General features: G+C 45.5%; 1 protein-coding gene across 2 annotated transcripts in view; it reads left to right on the forward strand.

Moving 5' to 3' along the window:
- Positions 1-1864: 1864 nt before the first annotated feature.
- Positions 1865-27440, forward strand: part of PRRX1 (paired related homeobox 1) — an 86475-nt gene continuing 60899 nt past the window's right edge. The window contains exon 1 of one of the 2 annotated variants that reach the window (XR_015698231.1): positions 1865-2553. Coding sequence is in view for 1 of the 2 variants with exons in the window: in XM_087726666.1 (XP_087582792.1) it covers positions 2310-2553 (244 nt within the window). In the remaining variant the exon portion in view is untranslated. The remainder of the gene's footprint in view (positions 2554-27440) is intronic. The other variant, XM_087726666.1, reaches the window with a different exon arrangement.

A 27440-nucleotide genomic window follows, 5' to 3' on the forward strand; every position in this document is an offset into this window, starting at 1 on the left:
AGTCCAGGCCTTCCGCACAGCCCTCAAGAACTGGCTATCCCGTCAGGCCTGGGGATAGGATTACTCTCACCCCGCCCGAATGTTGAGTGAATGTTGTGTTTTTATGACCAATTTCCTTTAATCACGTTTCTTTTCTTTTTAAGTCTTGTCTTGCACTCCCTTCCCTTTATTGTTGTAAGCCGCCCTGAGTCCCCTCAGGGAAAAGGGCGGCATATAAATCTGCAATAAAACTAAAAAAAAAAAAAAAAAACTTGTATCATAGATGTTACCAATCTTGAAACTGTCTTGGTTTAACAGAGGGAAGCAATTTTTAATGCGGCAAACAAAACGACAACATAAAGGGACAACTTGAATAGACTTGAGCCTAGTGTGATTTCTGTTGATTCCATGTAGTTTTCTTGGCAATTTGTTGTTTCTTCTTCTTCTTCTTCTTCTTCTTCTTCTTCTTCTTCTTCTTCTTCTTCTTCTTCTTCTTCTTCTTCTTCTTCTTCTTCCTTCTTCTTCCTTCTTCTTCTTCCTCCTCCTCCTCCTCCTCCTCCTCCTCCTCCTCCTCCTCCTCCTCCTCCTTCATTTCCTACAATCCTGAGATTTCCTAGTGGTCTCCCATCGAAGCTCCAAACAGGGCGAATGCTATTATCTACAATATCTTTCTCAAGATTCGTACAGGTCGGCAGGGTGCTGTCATTTGCTATATACATAGCTATTTTAAGGCGGGGGCTGCGGAGAGACCAGACCAAAATGTGTGAGCCAAGGGCCAGTCTGTTGTTGTCCCAGGAAGCCTGTCTCTGAGTCGTTCGGAATGGCAGTTGAGCAAAAGGCCCCAAACAAGAGCTTTTCACTGAGCCATTCGTGTCGGGATGCACTCCAGTGCATAATGGACTAGATCAGTGTTTCTCAACCTTGGCAACTTGAAGATGTCCGGACTTCAACTCCCAGAATTCCCCAGCCAGCATTCGGTGGCTGGGGAATTCTGGGAGTTGAAGTCCGGACATCTTCAAGTTGCCAAGGTTGAGAAACACTGGACTAGATAACGCTATGAGCCGAGATGGCGCAGTGGTTAAATGCAGCACTGCAGGCTACTTCAGCTGACTGCAGTTCAGCAGTTCGGCTGTTCAAATCCCACCAGGCTCAGGGTTGACTCAGCCTTCCATCCTTCCGAGGTGGGTAAAATGAGGACCCGGATTGTTGTTGGGGGCAATATGCTGACTCTGTAAACCGCTTAGAGAGGGCTGAAAGCCCTATGAAGCGGTATATAAGTCTAACTATTGCTAACCCTGTATTATATTTCCCCCATCGGCTAGGTCGAAACAAAACGCTCGTACGCGCTGTTCCATTTTCCTCTCCTTTGTTTTAGCGGCCCGAAGCAACACTTTGGGGGGCAAGAAGGGAAAATATATATATTAAAGGTCTAAGAGAAGTGAAGTTGATTAGCCACGCCCGGCCTGCTTTCCTAAAGAGCCCCCCGCCCTCCCTCCCGCCATGCAAATGAGATTCTCCGGCAGGACCTTCAACTAATCTTCCTCCAGCCGTTAATTAGCAAAGCAAATAAGCAGCCGGGCTCGGGAGTCCTCTCCGGCGTCCGCCCGGGCTTCCCAGCTTTCGACTGGCGCGCGCGCGCGCGGGGGGGTGGGGGAGTTATTGGCTCTTTGCGGGGGAAATGGCCACGCGCGCGCGTTCGGGGGGGGGGAGTGGATCCCTAAATGCGAGGGTGGGTTCTCCGAGGCCGGGCTGGAAGGGGGAGGCGGGGGCGGTGGGGGGGGGAGGAAGGAGGTCTGTGAAACGTCAGAAACAGCACATAGCCTTTGCCACGTAATTAGAGGCTCCTGTTAAGTCTGGCTCTGCCCTCCCGAGGGCCCTGGAGCTGCCCCGCCCGCCCGCTTGCCAGGCTGCGCCGTTCCAAGTGGCAGAAGGAAGCCCAGCGGAGCTAGCGCACTTCCCCCAGGCAGCCCTCTTCCCTCGGCTCGCGGGCAAGGAGCTCAGCTGCGCCGCTAAGCCGGCGGGAAGCCTCGGCAGGACGTCTGGCCCTGGGCGCCTCGGTTGCTCGCCCGGCTATCCAAGGAGCGCGGCCGGCTAGGGAGACACAGGCGGGGTTCACGCTTCAGTCGACCTTTGCTGGGGCTGAAGCGCAGGACGCGGCTGATCCGCCGGGCTTTGGGCCGCTCCGCGCGGCTTCCCCATCTTGAGCAGCCTCGCGGTCCCGGGAAGCAACAGTGGCCGGCGGGCTTGGCCGGGCGCCTTTCGTCCGGGACTCCGTCCGTCCTCCTCTGCCTTGGCTGCCCTCCTCCTACTCGGTCGGGGGAGGCCAAGCCATGACTTCCAGCTACGGGCACGTCCTGGAGAGACAGCCGGCCGTCTTAGCCACGCGCCTGGAGAGCCCCGGCAACCTCGACAGCCTGCAGGCAAAGAAGAACTTCTCGGTCAGCCACCTGTTGGATCTGGAGGAAGCCGGCGACTTGGGGGCGGCTCAGACCGACGAGGGCGTCGGGGAAAGCGGCCGGAGTCTCCTGGAGTCGCCGGGGCTGACCAGCGGCAGTGACACTCAGCAGCAGGACGGTAAGTGTCCGAGCCGCGCGCTTCTCCAGATCGCTCTTTTGGCCCTCCCTTTCGGATGGCTGCGGAACAAACGGTCGTCTGACAGCTAAGCATCGATCCAGGAACCCGGCTTCTTAGACACGCACGTGTGCACCCACGCGTGACACGGGCGTTTCCCGGGCGAGAGAGAGAGGAAGGATCAAGCCGATGCGTACGCGCGGAAACCATGCTGCTCTGTTTTTTAAAACGATGCGTTTGGAAGGGGGAAAGTCTGCCCATTCCAGGGCTTTGGGTATGCGGTCTCTGCCGGTTAGCAGGAACAAATACCTCCTAATCGCGTTCCCACGAACGTAGTTTCCCTTCTTTCCTTTCGTTCACGAATCCAGACCGGTTTAGTAATAATGACTCCATTCTGACTTCGCCTAACCTGGCTTCGCAAATTCACGTCCCCACTTTCTTCACATTTTGTGGCGAGGCGTGAAACGATAACGGGGAGCCAACGAGAGAGAGAGAGAGAGAGAGAGAGGGAGGGAGGGAGGGAGGGAGGGAGAGAGAGGGAGAGAGAGGGAGAGAGGGAGAGAGAGACTTTTTTCTCAGGTTATAAAGGCTCCTCCAGTCCTGTGAGAGGCGGCGTACAATCCAAGAAAAGGGGAAATACAGGGCACCTTCAGCTCAGGAGTATTAAGGATAGGAAACTTCCAGCGGACCCACCCGTTCGCGCCCCACAGTTGAAGTTTTAATGATCCTCGTTTTTTTGGAGAAGGGGGGGGGGAGTCTTGGCGGACACCAAGAGACTTACTTCCAAGTAAGCATGCACAGCATTTGGCGATCAGGCCGCAAAGCTTCCAGGCGCGCGCGGCCTCTTTCCCGGGCAAGTCCTCGGCTCCAAGGATTTGGGAATCTGGAGCGAGGGCGCCAGGCGCGCTCCTTCGAAATAGCTGCCTGAGTCGAAGTGGCCCTCCGAAAAGTCTATGAAGAAAGACAAGCACCCTCCCCAGGCCGGGATCGGTGGCCGAGCTGGGAAGGAGGGCAAAAAGTGTGCGGCTCCGGCGAGAGGGGCCCTCAAGTCCGTCCTTCAAACGTACAGCATGAGTTGAGTTGAGTTTATTATATTTCTATGCCGCCCTATTCCCCGGAGGGGACTCAGGGCGACTCACAACCAAGTCAAGGGGGGGGGGGGTTTACAAATAAGAAAAAAGAACACGAACAAAACAATACCACAATTTAAAACACTCAACAACCATACCGTTCGAGGGGGGGGGGCAAAAACTCACTAGCCCCAGGCCTGCCGGAACAGCCAGGTTTTAAGGGCTTTGCGGAAGGCCTGGAGGGTGGTGAGGGTCCGAATCTCCACCGCCGAAGGCTTTGCTGAAGCCTCAGCGACCCTCGGCTGAGGGGGTTGGAGGCCCAAGGCAGACAGATGGCCGCTCAGTTGCCGGAAAAACTGAAGTTGGGTCCCTTCTTTTTGGAAACACTCCTGATCCGCCAGGAGAAACTGCTTCCCGCCCACCCAGGGCCCCTTCCCCGGCCTTCTGCTGCAAATTCAGTTTGCAGTTCGGCTGTTCAAATCTCACCGGCTCAGGGTTGACTCAGCCTTCCATCCTTCCGAGGTGGGTAAAACGAGGACCCGGATTGTTGTTGGGGGCGATATGCTGACTCTGTAAACCGCTTAGAGAGGGCTGAAAGCCCTATGGAGCGGTATATAAGTCGAACTGCTATTGCTATTGCTAAATCGCAGACCAAGCCGGAGCGGGAGGCTCTCTCTAGGCATCAGTTCGAGCCGTCAAGCAGAGCTTTGAGGGGCTTGTCTGGCGGGCCCTTCCTTGCTCCCCTTAATCTGCCTTTCTTCCGCTCTATCCCTCCCCCCCCGTGCTTCTCACCGAACCCTTTCAAAATCTGTTTCCATTTCTTGACCAGAAGAAATGGAAGCATTTTTCAGTTTCTTATTCAATCCCTAACAACACCCGGCTTCATTCTCGCGGCGACCGCGATTAGGAAACGTTATCAATCGCTAGTGAGGAAAACGGGGTGCCGCTTCCATCGATCTGCCTTGGCTGCGGAAGGGTGGCATGTACCCTTCAGGGCACCTTCAGCTCAAGGGTATTAAGGATAGGAAACTTCCAGCGGACCCACCCGGTCGCTGCGGAAAGGTTGCAATGCGCGACCCACAGAGGTTTTTCTCCAACCTTGGGAATGGTTTTGAGGCCTGAGCGGAGCGAGCCGAACCCCAGGCTGGCTCCAAAAGCTTCCCCTCGGCTTGTGCCCAGAGAGTGAGTTGCCTCTGAGGGATACGAAGCCGTCTCGCGCCTCTCTCCTCGATGCAATCGACTCACTTCCGACTCCCCTGGCCTGTTGCCCTGAACCATTAGGCCGATCACAGCAGGCCGCCTTAAACCAGGTCGGTCTCAGGAGTTTTAAAGAAGACGTTCCACTATAATAGGTGGATTTTCTTGGAATAAATCCATATAAAGCCCTTCATGGTATTGGACCTGGGTACTTGAGAGACCGCCTGCTGCCAATTACCTCCACTAGACCGATTAGATCCCACAGATTAGGCCTCCTCCGAATTCCATCCGCCGGCCAGTGTTCACTGGCGACTACCTGGAGGAGAGCCTTCTCTGTGGCTGCTCCGACCCTCTGGAACGAACTCCCCATGGAGATTCGAACCCTCACCACCCTCCAGGCCTTCCGCAAAGCCGTTAAAACCTGGCTGTTCAAACAGGCCTGGGGCTAAAGAGCTGTTGCCCCCCCCCCCCTCTCGAATGGTATGACTGTCGTGTGTTTTAAATTATGCATTGTTATGTGTCGTTTTTTAATTTTTTGTCTGTATCCCCCTTCCCTGGTTTGAGTTGTGAGCCGCCCTGAGTCCCCTTGGGGGAAAAGAGCGGCATATAAATATAATAAACAAACAAACAAACAAACATTGGGACTTGGGAGTCAGAAATGAGTGTGCGATAATAGAGATTCTTCCAGGAATAACTTTCAGTACTCTCCAGAGGTGAAGGGCAGCCCTGGAAGTGAAGTCTGGTAGTAGTACTTAAAAAAAAAGGGTTAAGTATCATCTCAAGGAATCCCCCTCCCAAAAATAACCGACTGGGAATGAGAATGAGGGACTAGAGTTTGGAGGACCAGTCCGGCTGCAGAGGAGAAGCGTTTCAACGCCACTTAAGCTCCCTGCACAAAATGCCCCCCCTCCCCCGGTTTACTTTATAGGGAGGGGAATGCTACTTTGGTGACTTAAATCTGATCCGTCTGCACTTTGAGTACCCTTGAAATGTTATTTGAGCGTCAGAAACATAGGCTTAGGGGTCCCTTTCGATGAAGGGAGTTTTGGCCAGAATGTAAAAAGCAGAACTCCCAGTAACTTACTGTTTTACTGTACGTTCATGTCGGTGAAAAAGGGGAATCGCCGACTCGAGCAAGGTAAGGGAGACTCCCGTTATGCCGTCCTACTTGCTGGACAAAGCCGGCAGATTCGGGAGAAAGTCGGGCTCTTTAGGACAGTGTTTCTCAACCTTGGTGACTTGAAGTCCTATGGACTTCAACTCCCAGAATCCCCCAGCCAGCATAGCTGGCTGGGGAATTCTGGGAGTTGAAGTCCACAGGACTTAAAGTCACCAAGGTTGAGAAACACTGCTCTAGGAGGACTATTAGCCAGCCTCTGGTCTGATGTAAAGCTTTTTTCTCCCGTAACTGTCACAAAGTATGTCCCGGTGGGATTAGGAGACCCAGCGGAATGGGGCACAATGGTATCCTGCTAAGGTTTTCTGTGTAGGATATTTGAACCGTTAACTTTTTGCTACCTCGTGAATTTGTGCACTAGGAGACAATTAGCACCGCTCACCAACTAATCAGCTAAGCCAAACCCTGCGTCCCCCATATAAGGCAGGGTTGCCCCGATCTTGACACTACGGTCCTTGAAAAGAATCTGCTCCTGAGTGAAGCTTCTTTCCAGCAAGCAGCTTCTTCTTTGTCCCCTGAGAGGGAGGGGGGAAGATCCAGGGAGGAAAGAGGCACCCAAGGAAAGAAAGGCCATAGACAGGGCTATGAACCATCGGCAGAAGAAGAAGGGGGAAATGGGGGGACGGCGACGAGCTTATTGGTGAACTTCTGTGTTCTGGGAAGACCCTCATTCATCCTTCCTGGGGATGGGGGCATGCCGCCTCTTTCTCCCTGGCTGAGAGAAAGGACGCTCTTCACCCCAGTCGTTCTCCTTTGCCCAGGCTGGAAGTTTAGATTAGCGAGCTTATCCGTTTTTAAGGGAAGAGGTCGGGGAGAGGCCTCGTTGAAGAAATGATGGGAGGGCGGTCTTGAGGGTCCTTCAGGGATGGAATCGATTTGGAGGGATGGGAGTCTGAGTTGAATAAATGGATGCATTTGTTGATATACCATCACTTTAAAAAAAAGATAGTTTCCCAAAGATATTGTGACTTTTGGAGAATTAAATCAGAAAACCTGGAAGAATGAAAATGACCTGAATTTTGAATTCTTTATCCTCTTCTTTTCTTCTCAGCTTTCCTATCTTGCAGAGAGGATTTTATGAGACTGGCTTGAAGTTGCAGTTCTCTCTGTAGTTCCCTATTCATCCCCATCACAGGAGGGTGAATTATTTAGCTGTTGATGAATTGCGCAGCTGATAAGGATCTTTCCTTCGGGCGCAGCCGCACATCCTCAGAGGCAAAGCACAAGAAAAAGTTACATAACTTAAGTCTTGGGGACTCTGAGCCAGCCGCAAAACACCTTCGTTAAGGAAGGAGTACCAGGCCTAGACTCTCTTAAATGCATGGCTTTCTCGCCTACTAGTAGCGAGAAACATCCGCTTGTGAATAGCAGGTCTGAAGCTAATCTGACCATTTGACAATTAAAAGCGAAACAACTCACTAGGTAAAAGGAGTCCAAGCTCTTTTTTAAAGAAGGAAAGCTACCACTGGACAATGAGTTGGTGTCTTTGAATTACATGAATTACATTCTAATTAGAGCAAGGTATAAACAGGTTTGACGCAGTTGTCACCCGCAAATATACCCATTGCCCATTTGCAGGTAACAAAGTTTTTGGCATTTCTGCCTGGATTTAAAAAAAAATGTTTATGATAATTATCTGAGTGATGAATATCTATCTGAATGAAAGGATATTCTAGGACAGTGTTTCTCAACCTTGGCGACTTGAAGTCCTGTGGACTTCAACTCCCAGAATTCCCCAGCCAGCACAGGTCTCGAATGAGCTGTGCTGGCTGGGGAATTCTGGGAGTTGAAGTCCACAGGACTTCAAGTCGCCAAGGTTGAGAAACACTGTTCTAGGACCTGATGGAAAATCCTTTCTATCTCAAAAATCCTTTCTATCCCTGGCGTTCTGGATTCCGCCAATCAAAAAATGCAGTTATGGATTTCAGATCCTGAGGGAGCCTGATTTGCTTTCCCTATTGTGTCTTACTGCAAAGCTTTGCCATCCTCGCGTACACAATGTCAATGAGATGGGGGGCGGGGGAGGATCTTTTAGAACCCATGGCAGTTATTCAGATTATAAACAAAACAAACAAAACACAAGTTGTCGAGGTCAACACACGTTTGCTTCCCGGAGTTTTTCCAGAAGGAATTAGCATACCCCTGGCAGGTCGGGAGGATTGCAATAATCGTTGCAGATAGTTCAGCGCTGTTCATTATCTAACTTCAGAACCACTTTCCTGCCTGTTAATTAATTAAGAAGCCCTTCAACATTCAGCTTCAGCAGATGTCTGCGTAAATGAAAACTTTGTTGGAGAACACTGGACTGCGGTCCGAATAAAACCAGAACATTTGCCCTTAAGGAAATAGTCTTGGTTACCCACTGAAATTGATCCAGCTGATAGCGATTGGGTCAGAAAAAAAACATCTGGAATTGGGGGCAGGGTGCCCATTTACCTGATGCCTCTCCCCCCCCCTTCTAAAATATCAGCTCCTGATTTGGTTATTAGTAACTGTTATCCGACCTCCACTGATGGAAAAGGTTCTTCCCTTTTTAGTGTGAATTTGTTTTGAGTGAGCTATTTAGATCCGATTTATTTTATTCCTCTATTAACGGGTGAAAAAGCAATGCCCTTGACTAAAATCCAGCCTTAAACTAAGAACTTTCATTGACTGCGATTTAAAAGCAGTTGTTTATTGGGCTAAAGAGGGTTAAGAATGAATAACCTCCCCAGCCTCTTTTGCAGTACATATTATTTGTCTGCGATTTTCCTTTTAAAAGATTTAAGGAGTGCGATGCTTTGATTGCCACCCAATCTGGTTTAGGGGAAACGGGTGCTCTGCATTGATTCCAGTGGTGGTTTTTTTCCCACATAGAATTTTAAGTACGTTCTACAACTGAGCTGAACTCTTTCTCGAATGAATCGATTCAGATCCACATTCTCTCATCAAGCGGGATCGATTTTGTGAGGTAGATTTGCTTTAGAGCAAATCTCTAAATCTCTGTTTAGAGGAATTGCTTAATCGCTTTGAAGCACTCCGAAATAGTCTTTCAAACTATAAATACCCCCACAGTACTTTCACAGGAACAAGGCCAGGGAGGCAAACGTGCCGCAGCAGTCCCGGATAACGAATACTTGGTGTTTTTTTTTAGATTTAGATTTTATTTGTGATTTATAGGCCGCCCTTTTCCCTGAGGGGACTCAGGGCGGCTTACAATTCATGGGAGGGGGAGTGCAAGACAAAACATAAGACAATACGTGAATGAGAAAAAAATAAAGCAATAAAACACAACTTTCATTCAACAGTGTTGGTCTCTGCTCAATAGTACGCGCGTAAAAAGAGAGCACACACTTCTAAAACACACACAGATTAATAGCAGCCCACCTCGTGGTTCCCCTAAATCCAACAATTCCCCCCCTTTTTTCACTTAATTTGCAAAGGAAGCGGGTTTCAAGGCCTGCAAGGGTAGTTTCTCAACCGCTTTAACGACCGAGCCGTATTTTTTACACCATTGGCGTCTCATTTGATCCAAAAGGAAGTTGCTGCGCTTTCTTTTCAGTTCACGGCACTCGAGGATTGGCTTCGAAACGCTGCCGATCCCCAGTCAGATGCGTTGGCCGAGGCTATCTTGGGTCTCCTCGTCCTCAGCATCTCCGCTTGAGATGAGGAAGGCACGAGAGCCCCCTGTCCCCCTGTCCCCACCCTTCCTCCGCTTGTCTTGAAGCAGCGGCGGGAGGTCTTCTGTTTTTCAGGGAACGTTGGCTTCTCTGTCCCCCCGCTTGCTCGGGCGTAGCCGGGAGTTCTTCCGCAATTACGGATCTGGTGAGGTCCCAGTGTCCAGTAAGAGGCGCCGCGGAACTCCCCGCATCGTCCTTGAAGGGGAAGCGGAGTTCAGTGGCTAGTGCTCTGGCCGGCCGTTTAGAAAAAGACCGAGCCTTGCCCCAGAATCCTCCGGAGAGATTGGCTGCCCTCGGGGCCCTCGGTCTTGCTTCCATCGTCCGCCGTTCCCCCTTCTAAATATGCCTCCTAACCCGAGCAAGAAGTAAAGCTGCATGGCCAGGGTGAGAAGGAAACGCCTTGAAACTTAGGGTTCCCACGATATGTTTGTCCATGATTAATTTGTTTCACCCTCCCTGAATGCAGTGCCTCACGCAACGAACTATATAAGCTAATTGCTCGCTTTGGCTGTACTGCCCGGTGGTTGTGGGTGAGGTTGTACCTCGGAAGCCCAGGAGCTAACGGACTGTGAAAATCGCCCGGTACCTTGAAAGAAGCCTCCGGAGGTAGCCGGAGCAAGTGAGCAAGTTGCAGCTGCAAGTGAGGAAAAGAACAATAGTCTCCCAGCCATCTGTTGTGTGAATTGGGGTCTTTTTTAATACCCCAAAACGAGGGCGGCTATGACCACCCTACCTTCAAGGGGCAGCCCTTGAAGAGTGTTCGGAGACTCCAGCTGGTCCAGAATGCAGCCGCGCCAGCGATTATGGGTGCACCCCGGTACACCCACGTTACACCTATCCTCTGCGAGCTGCACTGGCTACCGATTGGTCTCCGGATACGCTTCAGGGTGCTAGTTATTACTTATAAAGCCCTACATGGTATTGGACCTGGGTACTTGAGAGACCGCCTTCTGCCGATTACCTCCCACAGACCCATTCGATCCCACAGATTAGGCCTCCTCCGTATTCCATCTGCCAGCCAATGTCGGCTGGCGACTATGCGGAGGAGAGCCTTTTCAGTAGTAGCTCCGACCCTTTGGAACGAGCTCCCCATGGAGATTCGGACGCTCTCCACCCTTCAGGCCTTCCGTGAAGACCTGGCTGTCCCAGCAAGCCTGGGGTTGAGTCCCCCCCCTACTCGAATTTGCTGTGTCTGTTGTGCTTTTAAACTGTTTGTATTGTCCGTTTGTCTTTGTCTTACTTTTTTGTAATTTCCCCTCCCTTGGCTTTGTTCAGCAGCTTTGGGGAATAGGGCGGCCTACAAATTGAATAAAATCCAAATCCAAACCTAGCTAGTCAGCACATGGGCCTACATCACTTCCATGACATTTATAGCTTCGTACAAGCGGTTGGTTTTATTGAAGTGTATTTTAACGTGTGGGGCGAAGGTAAAAGTAGTTTCCACTGCGCGGGCCTAGCCTACAGGGACAGGAAACGTATCGGGAACAAAAGGGGGCAATTGGAAATAACATTTTTTATATTCTTGATTTCTACTACTACTTAGTTTTCCTTGTTACTTCTGCAAGTAAGAGGTGTCTTAATCCTAGGCGCGGGATCGGTCTGCCGCCTTCTCTTTCGCAGCCCACGGCCCAACAAGTTTCCCCAGATATATCGGGGATGTTAGAGATGAAGATAAAGTCCCTCTCCGTAAGGAGATCAACCCCAGCAATGTATTTTGCAAGAGTTATTTGATTGATTTCATTGATGAGGTTCGGAATTCAGAGCCCCTTTTGTAGCAGCTAAGATGCTCTTCTAGAGCAGTGTTTCTCAACCTTGGTGACTTTAAGTCCTGTGAACTTCAACTCCCAGAATCCCCCAGCCAGCACAGCTGGCTGGGGAATTCTGGGAGTTGAAGTCCACAGGACTTAAAGTCACCAAGGTTGAGAAACACTGCTCTAGAGATCTGCCCAGCACAGAATGAAGACCGAGAATCCACTTTGTTTCCCTATTTTTGCAACCTAGCAGAAGCCCTCTAAAAGACAACTAACAAAAGACAATTAAAAAAAGCCTCCGTTGTCTTTTCAGTAAGTTCAAGGGCCGATTAATCCCAAGGCCTGCAAGAGAGGTTAGCTGGAAAATAACGCATTCCTACATAAGCCACCTCCAACACCGCTCTCTGGAACGAGCTCCCCGTGGAGATTCGAACCCTCACCACCCTCCAGGCCTTCCGCAAAGCCCTTAAAACCTGGCTGTTCCGACAGGCCTGGGGCTAATGAGCTCTTGTCCCCCCTCGAATGGTATGGTTGTTGTTGTGTTTTTTAAATTGTGGTATTGTTTTGTTCGTCTTTTTTATTCCTTATTTGTAACCCCCCCCCCTTGACTTGGTTGTGAGCCGCCCTGAGTCCCCTTTGGGGAAAAAGGCGGCATAGAAATATAATAAATTCAATTCAATTCCCATTTACGCTACTCCACCTTATCTCGGAGGAAATCTCAGGTGAAAGGGTTTCTGACTGCAGCCTCGAATCTTAAATCCTGCCATTTCGGGTTGCCCAGAGATGAGAGACTTCGCGGTGGAAGCAAACGGGTGACCAGACTGGCTGGATCTCCTGAGCGCTACAGAGTCAAAAAAGCTGCACGCAAAAAGCTGCAGGAGAATTCCCAAGATCGGGCGGGTGGAGGGGAGGAAAGGAGAGAGTTACTTCTGAATAAAGAGGTATAACAGCGTTGTCTTCGAGTGGAGGCAAAAGCTCAGTGGTCCTTTAAATGTATTCCATTACCTTCATAGAAGAAGCTTTATAGAAGAGAGTCCGATCAAGAGTCTCACGTTTAGAGGCCAGGCGAAATCCATATCGGGAGGGACTCCGTTGATTTCGCTGGAACCGCATTTGCTTCTAATAGCCGTTGGCTGGGACAGCACAGCAAAATCAGGCAGGCTTCAGGGTTTAGGTCAGTGTTTCTCAACCTTGGCAACTTGAAGATGTCCGGACTTCAACTCCCAGAATTCCTTTAAAATATTGAAGATAGCACTTTACAAGCCAAAGGCCATATCTGTCTGTCTCAATTTTGTTTTTCAGCTTTAAGCATGCAGAAAACTATCCTGTATATTTTGCATATACATAGCTGGCTATGCATAGTACTGTCTTGAGAACTATTCGTGTACATGTTTTTGCTCTTCCTGAATATGCTTTTCCAGGATTTTTTAGGATTTACTCTGCTTTTTAAAAGAGGGGGGGGATGGAAATGGTGACAGAATAAAATGCTGTCCTTAGAGCAGCAGGCAAATAAATTAAATTTAAATGCGATAAGACTGCCGAAAGCAAGAAGACTCTAAAACAGTGTTTCTCAACCTTGGTAACTTGAAGATGTCCGGACTTCAACTCCCAGAATTCCCCAGCCAGCGAATGCTGGCTGGGGAATTCTGGGAGTTGAAGTCTGGACATCTTCAAGTTGCCAAGGTTGAGAAATACTGATTTAGGTAGAGCAGTTTTTTTGTTGTTTTTTTTTGCGGCCGGGCTTATGTCGGGCAACTCCCTTAACTCTCCGCCAAGTTGGCAAAGCTTGGAACAGTCCGCTGCAGAACAATTCCAAATAAGGCTGGAATGTTCGGAAGGGACAGCGAGGAAACAGGGGCGAGAGATCGGTCGGTAGGGCCCTGGTTCCTCAACAACTTTTGCAAAGAAAAGATAGGCAGGTGTATAGGCCGCTGCCTTGAGCCATGCTCAGTTGGATTCCAACTTTTATCAATCGAACTGGTGAGCACGATTAATTAGCAAAGTATGAAGAGACGCTTCTCATCACACCCTTGACTTTAAGGAGTGTATTGGGCCTGCTGTCCTCTTTCAACACACGAAAAATACTCGAGGCAGGAACCACAGCACAAATAGTAGGATTGCCTCAAGTCAGGCATTTCCCCCTAACCCCCAACGCTATCCAGATAGCTTTTCTTTCCTCCAACGTTGTGTTCTCCAGGTGTGAGATCTCAATGCCCATAATACTCAAGCAGCATTTTCTTGGGACGCATGCTATTGGATTATAGAATTTCCTGTGCTCCAGCCTAAACAGGAGATTAGAGGAGCTGGTCTAAGAAATTCATTGTTCAGGATAAAATATGCCAACAAAACTTAGCTCCGCTGGCTAGAAACCATTTATTTTTCAGGTTTGATTTCATGTGGGTCTGGGTCTATTTTTTTTTGTCCTGCCACTCTTAGATGGAATTCAGATTTTTGACTCCCTAGAGATTTGGGAGAAAACAGTTAAGTATCTGAACAATTAAGAACATATTCACTAGAATCCTGATAATCAGTGTGAAACTGTAATCTTACGCCTGTAGAGTTTTATGATTGAAAGCCACTCTCAAGAAAGGTTTTAAAAAAATATGATTGTGTTTTCAAGAAAAAAATCCCTTCCCAAGAAAATTAATCAGAATGTTGCCTGCATCCTATTTCCATGAAGAATTAATATTGTCATATATAGTATGTCTTGAAAGATGCTTTTATCTGTCAGCCGGAAATCACCCCCATTAAATCTGTTTACTTCCTCTAATTTCTAATCTTTTAACTACACTGAAATGATGCCTCTATCACGTAATGTGTGATAGTTTTACATAGTATAAAATGTGGCGATGAACCTTGGTGATGCTAAATATTTTATTTTCTTTGTCTTCCTAAAACTGTATCAAATTTCAACATAGTTATCATTAGTTTGCTTTATAACTGCACTTTTCTGTTTGAACTTGACTGCTGGACATTCTACGAGCCTTGTTATGGTCTGGCTTTTATTAAGTAAAGTTTGGGAGGATCCATCAAACAATTAAAATTGCATTAACTTCAATAGATCATTATGAATGTGTTGATGATTCAGTGTAATTGTATAAAATCTTAGGAGGATTTGACTCTGGTTTGATTGGTTTTTTTTAACATTGGGCAGTATTTAAGAGGTAACAATTGACATATAATAATTAACAGTATTTTATATTGCCATTGCATTAAACTATATATGAACTAAAGTACAATTGTATTTGCCTGCAAAATTAATTTTGCATTTGAGAATATTGTTACAGCCAATGAAATATGATTACAGCAAAGATATAAGTGGCCCAGTGACTCATTCCAATTGGTTATGATGAACACTCACTCATCTCCTTCATATGGTCAAACCTCACAAAGGACAAAGCAAATTATTTGGGTTCCCAGCTTGCTATTATGGACCTGGAATTGGAATGATCGACTTATCTACCAGCTGATAGTTCCACTTCCAGAGTCATGAGTGTCCAATAGGCATATTTTGCATAACTAATTTCACTGTTTCTTGAGCATCAGAAATTCCAAGGATTTCTGATCACTCTTGACCCGCTATGATGACTATGTATATCGGAGCCTATTATAAGTTTTGATTCTGTAATATTATTGTTGCTGTATACAGCTTTATGCTATAAATCTGTTTTATGGCATAACTCTACTTATGTCATCACAATGAACCCATAAAGGTAATATGTGGCTGACTGTCACTATGGATGCACCTTTACAATGAAAATAGATTATACATTCTGTTGAAATTTGCACAGCCCAAAATCCAGATGCACCGAAACATTTTGAAAGTGTTAACAGCCACTGAAATCAGCAAGACTCCAGAGCTTCTCATTTTGTCTGAATAATATAAGGTTCCTAAATATTTGGTAGATCCTCCAATTGTGCATTTCTGTGAAGGAATTTAATATCCACTCTCTTTCTCCACTGGCCATGCCAACATTTTCATTCTCTGTGATTTTCCTATTGAGTCAAGAGCTCTGAAATTGGTAGATGTGGTAATATAATGTATCTTCATTTCCCCTCTCCTCCCATCAGACGCCAGTAATTTTGTAACTCTACAACAATCTTTCCATCAAGACGTCTTTATATTTCTGTTGTAGTATTTATTTAATGCTTCTTAAATATTTAAAGTTTTTTTTAATATCAGAGGCATTTTCCAATGTGTCAAAATAGAATATTATCCCTACCTTGCAGTGTGAACCGCAAGAGATAGACATAGAAGAGTTTTTCTTATGTCTTAGGGATAAGGACTTGAATCAGGGACATCCCAATAGTATATTTTTTTCCCCAAATAAAAAAGCTGGGGTATCAGAAATACCGAAATAATCTTTGTTTAACAATTGACTTGTCGGATAAGAAAGCAGAAGATAGGGGGATGAGGAGATTGTCAGGGATATAGATGTGTCGAAATCACATATAAACACTTTGACAAAGCACAGCTGGTCAAGTAATACAGAGGGTTTAGGAACAGGAGACATCTTTTTCTGAAATTATTAGACTCAGCTGATGATATTGATAAGAGGCCTAAGATAAAGAAGTTGATCCTTGCTGTGGTAGATCTTAAAGTATGTGAAGGAATGCATCTCTTTTGTGAACCAAATCAGAAAATACTTTCAGGGTATTATAAATAAAAATTCATAATATTTGGATTCACTAACCTGCTGGTTGTTTGAAAGAAACTCATTCAAAAGAGCAAGCATTTTGTTAGACTCCAACCTGAAGCATCAGTTGAATTTTTTAAGAATGCTGTTTTAAATATATGTGAATATATCAGCAACATTCCAATGGTAATGAAAAGACTACTTGATCTTCTCCTAAATGTTTTTTTTTTTTGCAAAACTTGAAAACTAAGTTCAATTTCCAGAAATAGAATATGATACAATGTCAGTATTTCATGGTTTAATAGTATTCAGAAAAAATGTTTGAAAATTAGAATTATGGGCCAAGGACACATTTTTTATTGGCCAAATTTTGAGAGCCGAGGTGGCGCAGTGGTTAAATTCAGCACTCCAGGCTACTTCAGCTGACTGCAGTTCTGCAGTTCGGCTGTTCAAATCTCACTGGCTCAGGGTTGACTCAGCCTTCCATCCTTCCGAGGTGGGTAAAATGAGGACCCGGATTGTTGTTGGGGGCAATATGCTGACTTTGTAAACCGCTTAGAGAAGGCTGAAAGCCCTATGAAGCGGTATATAAGTCTAACTGCTATTGCTATTGCTTAATTTTCTTTTTTTTAAAAACCAAGTTTATATCTTGCTCTTGGAGGGCTAACTTGTTTGTTTCCTCCCTGGGAATTCATCACCCATTCTCTGCATTTTGGTACTTTTTTTTTCCTGTGGAGGTTGATCTGCTGGACATTTCGATCTCAAAACATTTCACTGTTGAAATAGCCAACAAGAAAGGGCAACATAGTAATCCATTGATCAACTCTCTCATTAAAGACTTTGCCTGGTTCTTTGTTCCATTCAGATTTACCTTCCCTTGGCTCATGTGACATTGCCAGAGCTGCTGGATCGAGTCAGGAGGAAAATTTAATTCCCTGCTCTCCGTTTTAATATCAGAAATTTTTTAATGCTGAACTTGAAAATGGCAATAATTACTCATATCAACAAACTATTCCCTGCCTGAAAGATGGTCAATTTTTCACTCGCTACAGAAATCCCATTAATTTTTTTTAAAAAAATGTACTTTGTATTTTTTTTAATTATATTGGATTTATCAGTATATTTGATTCCTGACCAATATTATTAAAAACAGCAACTACTTCCTAGGTATTGTGTAATTATGTTTTTTTTTAAAAAGGGGGGCACACAGCCTGTTGTTAGACTCTTAGTCTAAAAACAACCTAAAGAAAAAGGAGAATTAAATTAAATGCAGACATCAGGACATTTCAGTTACAGAAAGGCCAGGTGAAGTAGGTATTGGGGAGATACGATTGGGACAGAGAAATCAAATACAGCTTTTCCCAGTTGAGATGGTGTCCTGAGTTTCCTGGATTTTTCCTCAAGGGTATTCTGTTGAAAAAATTCTAATAAAAGACTATCTCTTTGTCCGGTTCCACCACAAAACTGCGGTAGACTAAAGCGCGCTCGACGAAAGCGCGTACGTGACGTCATCACAGTGCGACAAAAACATCGCGCTGTGAGCGGTAAATTTAAAATTAAAGCGAAAACCTTACCCTAACCCCCCCAAACCTAACCCTAAACCTAACCCTAACCCTAAACCTTAACCTAACCCTAAACCTAACCCTTAACCTAACGCTAAACCTAACGCTAACCCTTAACCTAACCCTAAACCTAACCCTAACGCGTAACGTAACCCTAACCCTAACCCTAACCCTAACCCTAACCCTTAACCTAACCCTAACCCTAACCCTAAACCTAACCCTTACCTTTATGTGAATCGGCTTGCTTTAATTTTATTTTATTTTAATTTATTTTTAATTTTTTTCGTCGCACTGCTGATGACGTCACGTACGCGCTTTCGTCGGGCGCGCTTTAGTGGACCGTGGTTTTGACGGGTCACATCTTTGTCCCAGGGAATCAAATGCTACTTTACATTTTACTATAATACAACTTAGCCTGAATCTCATCTAACATATTGAAGTTTGTGGACTATGATGCTATAACATTTATTAGCCTGTGAGCAAAACATAAATGAGATGCAGAAGCTGAACTCTGGAAATTATTCTACAGTGATGTCTTCTTTTAAAAACGAAAGGTTAAATAAACACACCACGAGACAAAAGAGTTGAGGGATGTTCTTGGCAAACAGGAATATAAATTCTAGCAAGTCAATAATGTCAGGATAGCAAAAGCAACACCTCTTTCTGATTTTCTGTTTTGCTTCAGCCCCATGTCACAGGCCTAAAAAGCATCTCTTCAGCAATGGAAATATTCTTGACTATATTTTAATGCCACTGGTGTGTATAATCTCAAAGAAGTCATCTTTGGTCATAATCTTTGGTAAGATGGAAGTTTTTGTTTTATTAAAAACAAAACGGCAGATTCTCTTGCACTTTTAATTGTCGAGAAATTCTCACTCATAATATAAATATATCCCTGTTATATTAGAGATATTTTCCATTGACTTATCCCAACCCCTCATATGGAAATCAAATAAATCAAACACCTTGGCAGTCTTGTAAGCCTTTCTCAGCCTGCTGTATGCTTATGTCCTGTATGCTATTTTTCAAAACTATTTATGTTGCATGAAGTACATACAATATGCTATATCACTATCTAATATAAAAGTGCATAATAAATATCTGTTAACGGATCAAATTTGTAAGATAAAACATTGAATTAGCATGTCGTGATAGATTGTCTTTCATGAATATCAACTTTTTTCATTTGCACTAAGCATTCATTCTAGATGGTGTAATTTAATGAAGTACGAAACCACGATGAAAGCCCAGGGGAGAGTCCATTTTAAAAGCAAAACTGTCTAACCATTACTCCATCAACAAATCAGGCCTTTTCCTTTCCCCAAATTGCAATACAGCTTAGAGACAGATGTTCTAAGTACACTAAAGCAGCATTTATTTTTCTTCAGTTAAGACTTGAAACGGGCTTAGAGTTTGTAACAATCTTTCAAGAATCCATTGTCCTGGAGTGTCACTTGCTAAAGTATTTCATTTCTTCAGAGGTAACTTTTCCCATGAATTTTCTGAGCAGAAGCTAAGCTGAACATAGGCAGAACGGTCTGGGCTGATATTTGTCTTTCCCACATAAACACGTGGCTGTTGTAAATTCTTCAGGGCATAGTTGAATCTGGCCTTCTTTGTCTTGCTTGCATGAAAAGTGTCATGAATATCAAGGGATCTTTTTTCCTTCCTTCTTCTCATTCCCATCTCTTCCTTCTTCCCTTTTTTCTTCCCTCCCTCCCTGGAAAGCTGAGAGAAGCCCTTTCTCGTTTTGTTTCTTTTAGAAACAAATCTTCTCCCCACTGGAGGAAGTGTTGTATTCACCAAGCAATGATAATAGTACCACACAAGAGGTGGAGAGAGAGAATCCCACCTGTTATGAGTTTTGATTGCTGAACTGTCAGTCTGTCACTATTTGCCAGCGGTATGCCAAACAAGAAAATGGTCAGCCAGAAATTCTAAGAATACTTCTTCAGAAGTATTTATAAACATATAAAATTATTTTTAAATTGAAATGGCTCTCAATTTATTTTTTTTAAACAATAAACAATTTAAAAGGAACATGAGACATGGAAAAAACAGTTTTGCAAATGTCTGTCAAGAATAATTTGAATTCTTCCTGGAGTAAAACTATGCTTCTGAAGGAGAGGCAAAAGGACAGGATGGGGGAAGATCTGGTTGATCTTCCATGAGAGTCCTTTCAGCATAATGGAAGTAGCAGACAGATCTCTGATATTAGAATCAGTTGATCACAAAAGAACAGCAGAACCACATGGGAACAGATGATTTCTGTGTCTGCTTAAGTGTTATGTCAAGGAGGAGTTTCTACGTCTTGTAACTAAGAATTCCAGAACTGGAATAACCAGGGGGTGCCTGTTCCAGCAGAACACATTTTTGCTGCAAAGTTCAGTAGCATCTCAAAGTCGCTCAAAAGGCAGTTGTATAGGAGCGCTATTCAAAGGCAGCACTATAGGGGGGCAGTCATGAGGTACAGGTAACCCTTGACCAGAGGTGAGTTCCTACCAGTTCGCACCTATTCAGTAGAACCGGTTCGTCAAATCTACCGAACCAGCTAGAAGAGGTTCCACCAGTGGACTCGGAAAGCAAGCCTCACCTACAGAAGAGGTTCCGAAATTTTTTGAAACCCACCACTGGTGGGTGTGTAATGTCCCACAGTTATCTACTAATAATGATCTATTATAATCTATATGATCTATAATAATCTATTAATAATGATCTAGTAATATTTCCTTATACATTTTAGGGATCATTTCTTACATAATTGGTGTTTTCTTTCATACTTTTGGATTTCTAATTTCTGTTTTCGTTAGTTGGCAATTGCTAAAACCAATCCCACGTGAAAAAGTATTCAAAGCCTTCTTGATTTTAATTGTCAATTTATTTATTCCTGTACATTGTAATATTTATTCATTTACATATCTCTGTTTTTCCACTGTTGTGCAAACACAATTCCAGCAGCTGCTAACATGTGTAAAATTAAATATATATTATACTCCCTTTCAGATAGCCAACAAAATATTTCTGGTTTTAATTCCATATCTTGCTTTACGATTGCTTCTAACCACTAACTTCTGATTAGCTACTTGGACCGACCTAAGTACTAATTCATAATTTCATATCTGGTCACATGGGCGGAAAGCCAGTCCCATCCGGTCACATGGACAGCAAGCCACTCCCATCTGGTCACATGGGCAGCAAGCCACTCCCATCCGGTCACATGGGCAGCAAGCCACTCCCATCCGGTCACATGGGCAGCAAGCCACTCCCATCTGGTCACATGGGCAGCAAGCCACTCCCATCTGGTCACATGGGTGGCAAGCCACTCCCACAAAGGAGGCCACACCCACAGAGTAGGTTCCAACAATTTTTGAAACCCACCACTGCCCTTGACCTACAGCAGTTCATTTGTTTAGCGACCATTCAAAAATAATGGCACTGAAAAAAGTGACTTATCGACAGTTTTCACAATTATGCCCTTTCCAGCATCCCCACATGATCATGTGATCAAAATTTAGATACTTGGCAACTGATTCATACTTAGGACTGTTGCAACATCCCAGGGTCATTTGATCACCTTTTGGGACCTTCTGACAAGCAAAATCAATGGGGAAGCCAGTTTCACTTAACGACCAGGTTATTAACTTATCAAATGCAGTGATTCACTTAATAACTAAGGCAAGGAAGGTCGTAAAATGGGGCAAAATTCACTTAAGAAATGTCTCACGTAACAACAATGGGCTCAATTGTGGTCGTAAGCGGTCATAAGTCGAGGACTACCTGTATTAATATTATACCTCTACAATCACACCTGACAGTGTAAAAGCACACCATTGTCATAATAACTCCCGGACTTTGGTTTATGAGTCCTTTTGCACAACTGCATGCAAATGAAGCCGAGGTGGCGCAGTGGTTAAATGCAGCACTGCAGGCTACTTCAGCTGACTGCAGTTCAGCAGTTCGGCGGTTCAAATCTCACCGGCTCAAGGTTGACTCAGCCTTCCATCCTTCCGAGGTGGGTAAAATGAGGACCCGGATTGTTGTTGGGGGCAATATGCTGACTCTGTAAACCACTTAGAGAGGGCTGAAAGCCCTATGAAGCGGTATATAAGTCTAACTGCTATTGAGTTGAGTTGAGTTGAGTTTATTGGTCTTGTATGCTGCCCACTCCTGAAGGACTCCGGGCGGCTTACAATAAACAAGGGAAGGGAATAAATAAACAAAACAACACTTTAAAATATACAACATTCAGAGTTTCCGTGGGGTTGGATATTTCACAAGCCCCCTGGCCTGCTGGAGCAGCCAGGACTTGGTGGCTTTGTGGAAGGCCGGGAGGGTAGTAAGGGTCTGGATCTCCACAGGGAGGTCATTCCAGAGGGCTGGAGCTGTAACAGAGAAGGCTCTCCCCCGGGGAGTCACCAGCTGACATTGGCTGGCAGATGGAATCCGGAGGAGACCTAACCTGTGAGATCTAATCGGTCTATGGGAGGTAATCGGCAGGAGGCGGTCTCTCAGGTACCCAGGTCCGATGCCATGTAGGGCTTTATAGGTGACTAATAGGTTGCTATTGCTAAATGTCAGAAGCAGAGTTGCAGTTATTAAAACCGGTTCCACCACAAATGCGCGAACAACAAAAGCGCGCCTGACTAAACCGCGCGACAAATGAGCGACGAATTAGCCCTAAAGCGCGCCGACAAAAGCGCTCCGACAGAAGCGCGCTGTAACGTAATCCTAAACCTAACCCTAAACCTAATCCTAACCCTAACCCTAACCCTAACCCTAACCCTAACCCTAACCCTAAACCTAACCCTAAACCTAACCCTAAACCTAACCCTAAACCTTACCTTAGCTTAAATCGTGCTTCTGTTGGCACGCTGTTGTCGGCGCGCTGTTGTCGGCACGCTTTTGAAATCGCGGTTTTAGCACTGCGGTTTTGTCAGCGCGCTTATGACGTTCGCGCTTTTGTCGGGTCACGATTAAAACCACTTATTTGGCTGACAGGACTTTCATCAGTTTTAGTCCTGAACAGTTTGACGCTTATGTGCTGAGTCCGACTGAATTGCCCTTCACTTTCTGCCCCGTTCACAGCTAATCCTTTGGCACATTCTTGAGTGAAGTTTTGCCTTTTCCTGCCTGGGGATGGTAAGTCGTGCCCTTTTGGCCTCCAGCCCTGGCACCTAGACTGTTTGCTTAGCACTGGGCAGAAGAGGTGAGGTTATGCCAGAGATCTGCTAGAGTGAGAGGCCATATCTCAGGGAGTGGTGACAGAGCAGCTCCCCGATCTCTCTGCGGTTTTCCATGTTTGCGCTGAGGCCTGTGATCCGATTCCTCCTGAGCAAGCAAATTACAAAACGTTTGCCTCCAAGAACTCTCCCCCAGCAAAACCTCAAGACTGTTTTCCCAGCATGGGATATTTTCCTTTCCCTTTTGGACTCAGCAGAAGCTGCAATGTGGCATGAAGTAAGGCGCCTCGGAGACTCCGGGGCTGCATGATGTCATGATGGATTAGAGTAGAATATCAAGGAGAGAGTGGAAGACAATGTAGGAATAGGTGTGTGTGTGGGGGGTGTTGCTACTGAGTAGCAGCATTCAGATCCCCAAATAGGCAGGTTTGGATGGGGTGTAACGAGAAAATGCACTGGGAGCCAAAAGTCTAATTTCTTTGTGCCTCCCCACCATTCAAGCTTCCCAATTTACAGCTCAGTCCGATAAGGCCTTTCCCTTCCCGTCCTGTTCACTCGGCATCAAGCTAACTTAAAACAACACTAGCATCAACTTGGCTGTTCCCATTGCTTCTCTTGTCTCTGTTCCAAGTCGCTGATGAAGGATGTTGCCCTGGAAAAAGTGGCTCTTGATACAGGGAAAGGGAGCGGTGTGTGTGTGTGCCTTTCCCTGTTTGACTGGAGTTCTCTTTTAGCAGGCAGTACAGAATTCACTAGGTTGATCTGTCTGCACCCTCAGTCTGAGCCTAGGTGGTGCAGTGGTTAAATGCAGCACTGCAGGCTACTGCTAGATCAGCAGTTCAGCGGTTCAAATCTCACCGGCTCAAGGTTGACTCAGCCTTCCATCCTTCCGAGGTGGGTGAAACGAGGACCCGAATTGTTGTTGGGGGCGATATGCTGACTCTGTAAACCGCTTAGAGAGGGCTGAAAGCCCTATGAAGTGGTATATAAGTCTACTGCTATTGCTATTGCTATTGATAAACAAAGTAAACTTTAAAAATGTATAGATGAGTCAAACTGACAAATAAGCCACAAAACCCCAGTTCTAATTCCTCATTTTTTGCGAACAGTGCATTTCAGACTACTATTATGCAGACCAGTTCAAAGCCTCTCTTCCTATGAAATAAATGAAATCTGCTGTCTTCTTCTTCTTGCTTTCTTTGTCAGAAACCTGGAGGTTACAGAGGCAGGTAAACAGGAAGGGAATTGACTTAAAGTTTAAAGTTTAGTTTAAAGTTTAATAACATTTATATGCTGCCCAATCCCGTAGGGCTCCGGGTGGCTAACAATACAAATAAATCAAAAAGAAGAGAAGGAAAGAAAAGATAGATTTAAAAAACACACCATGCACTCCGTTCCAAGTGGGGCTGGACCATAAGAGCCGAGGTGGCGCAGTGGTTAGAGTGCAGTACTGCAGCCACTTCAGCTGACTGCTATCTGTAGTTCAGCGGTTCAAATCTCACCGGCTCAAAGGTTGACTCAGCCTTCCATCCTTCCGAGGTGGGAAAAATGAGGACCCGGATTATTGTTGGGGGCAATATGCTGACTCTGTAAACCTCTTAGAGAGGGCTGAAAGCCCTATGAAGCGGTATATAAGTCTAAGTGCTATTGCTATTGCTATATTTTGGGGTCAACAGCCCCAGGCCTGCCGGAACAGCCAGGTTTTAGTGGCTTTACGGAAGGCCGAGAGAGTGGGAAGGGTCCGGATCTCTGCGGGTAGATCATTCCACAGGGCCGGGGCAGCTACAGAAAAAGACCTCCCCCGAGTAGTCGCCAACCGGCATTGCCCGGTCGACGGTACCCAAAGGAGGCCCAATCTGTGAGATCTTATAGGTCGTTGGGAGGTATGTGGCAGGAGGCGGTCCCGTAGGTATCCAGATCCTAAGCCATGTAGGGCTTTAAAGGTAACGACCAGCACCTTGAAACGCGTTTGGAGACCGATGGGAAGCCAGTGCAGCTCGTGGAGGATAGGTGTAACATGGGTGTACCTAGGTACACCCGATATCGCTCGCGCGGCCGCATTCAGAACCAATTGTAGTCTCCGAACACTCTTCAGGGGCAGCCCCAAGTAAAGCGCATTACAGTAATCAAGCCTAGAGGTGACGAGAGCATGAGTGACCATTTGAAGTGCCTCCTGGTCCAGATATGGCCGCAACTGGTGCACCAGGCGAACCTGGGCAAAAGCCCAGACTTGAGGAAATAATATGCTAATGGAGAAGGCAAAAGTCTGGAAAGAAATGTTTGTGGTGGAGGATGTGCAGTGAACAGGGGAGACCTCTCCAAACGCTTTTCTGATTGCAAGAGATGAGCGACTTTGCTCACAAACTAATCTATGACAAAGCAGTTCAGTTTATTGTTCAGTTCAGTTTATTGGTCTTGTATGCCGCCCACTCCCGAAGGACTCCGGGCGGCTTACAATAAAAAGGGGAAGGGGATAAATAGACAAAACAACAATTTAAAATACACAACATTCATAGTTACCGTGGGGCTGGATATTTCACAAGCCCCCCCGGCCTGCCAGAGCAGCCAGGACTTAGTGGCTTTGCGGAAGGCCGGGAGAGTAGTAAGGGTCCGGATCTCCACGGGGAGGTCGTTCCAGAGGGCTGGAGCTGCAACAGAGAAGGCTCTCCCCTGGCGGGGTCGCCAGCCAACATTGGCTGGCAGATGGGATCCGGAGAAGGCCTAGTCTGTGCGATCTGAGCAAGTTGTTCCACTGGTTAATATGAAACGGGAATGGTTCATCCCAGCTATTGATAAATTTAAAGAGTACACTACTGCCTATTACCAGCGCTGGATAATCTTGCAGTAGATAAGATTGTGTGGCTCAGATCTGTTTCTATTCATCTGCCTCATTTTACTTATCCAAAATGTTCCTCCAAGTCTCTTTCCTCACTCGGTCTGTCACCTGCCTTGATCAAACCAGCTGTTCAATTGCCTCAGTTGTTGCATAGTCCACCACAAAGCTAAGCAGACGGAAATCTGTTACCATTTTAAAAGTGGTTTAAAAATTACTATCTTTCCAATTTTCCCGTTTTCCAACAACTATATATTTTGATTAGTTGCAGTAATTAAAACAGAATGGTTTTCACTTACATATAAATTCTTCTGTGATCTGGTTATACTGTTTAGATTCCTGCTGCACTATAGAATTCATATAGGCTTACAGAAGCAACTGTCAAATTAAGCATTTCTGTTTCACTGTTTATCTATGAATGTAAAATAGAAGGCAATATCATTTCCTGGAAGATTACATTCCCAAACATTTTCATAAGACCGAAGTAGTTAATACTGTACAGAACAGCATTTCTTTAGTTGATTACAAGGACTATTGTATTGTATTGTATTTATTTGTCTTGTATGCCACCCACTCCCGAAGGACTCCGGGCGGCTCACAATAGACAAGGGAAGGGGGAAGACTACACAAAGACAACACTTTAAAAACAAAACCATAACATTCACAATTTCCGCGGGGCTGGATGTTTCACAGGCCCCCCGGCCTGCTGGAGCAGCCAGGACTTGGTGGCTTTGCGGAAAGCCGGGAGGGTCGTAAGGGTCCGGATCTCGACAGGGAGATCATTCCAGAGGGCTGGAGCTGCAACAGAGAAGGCTCTCCCCCGGGGGGTCACCAGCTGACATTGGCTGGCGGATGGAATCCGGAGGAGACCTAACCTGTGAGATCTGATCGGTCTATGGGAGGTAATCGGCAGGAGGCGGTCTCTCAGGTACCCAGGTCTGATGCCATGTAGGGCTTTATAGGTAGCGACCAGCACCTTGAAGTGGATTTGGAGACTAATGGGTAGCCAGTGCAGCTCACGGAGGATAGGTGTGACGTGGGTGTACCTGGATGCACCCACAATCGCTCGCGCGATTCAGTCTGGACTAACTGAAGTCTTCGAACACTCTTCAAGGGCAGCCCCATGTAGAGCGCATTACAATAATACTATCAACTGATGTTCACGTTTCACCTGAATCATTGCTTAGCAATGGTTTATTGGATGAATTGCAATTGGTTTGGTTCATACAATATGTTAAGCTACAAAATCAAGTTTTACAAATTGCAATGTCTCGATTAATTTAAATGATCTCATATATATGTGCACCGTTGCATTTATTTAAGCCGGGAATGTACGAACTCACAAAAAAGGAACTATCATATTTCACCATACTTTGGCACAAAAGGTCACTTTTATTATTCCTAGTGTTATCTTTTTTTTACATAAAAGGGCAGATTTTAACTCTGTTTTATAAAACATGGATTCATGTTTTTTAAAGACTTCAGCATGATTTTTTTTATATTTTACTGATGTTTTAAGGAAGCATTAATATACATTAATCTTTCAATCTTATTTCAGTACAATATTTGATTCCGAACTTTAAATTCTAATTTTATCTAGAAATATGTGCTATTCGGTTAAAGTGAATTCATACAAAAGGATAGTGCCTTTGAAAAAAAAGGTATAGACAGGATTTTTCTCTTCCCAATAGAAAATTGCTTAATACAGGAAGATCCTGTTAGAATGACACAAATCTTCCACAAGGGTTCAATGTGACACCTTGTTTTCCATCCTTCCCTTTCTGAAACATATGCTGTTGTGCATTTGAGTCAGTCTCAACTCCT

Source organism: Thamnophis sirtalis, unplaced genomic scaffold (genome assembly GCF_051295495.1).
Source record: "Thamnophis sirtalis isolate CommonGarterSnake01/CBP01778 unplaced genomic scaffold, rThaSir2_p1.2 scaffold_12, whole genome shotgun sequence".
In the NCBI taxonomy this organism is placed as follows: Eukaryota; Metazoa; Chordata; class Lepidosauria; order Squamata; family Natricidae; genus Thamnophis; species Thamnophis sirtalis.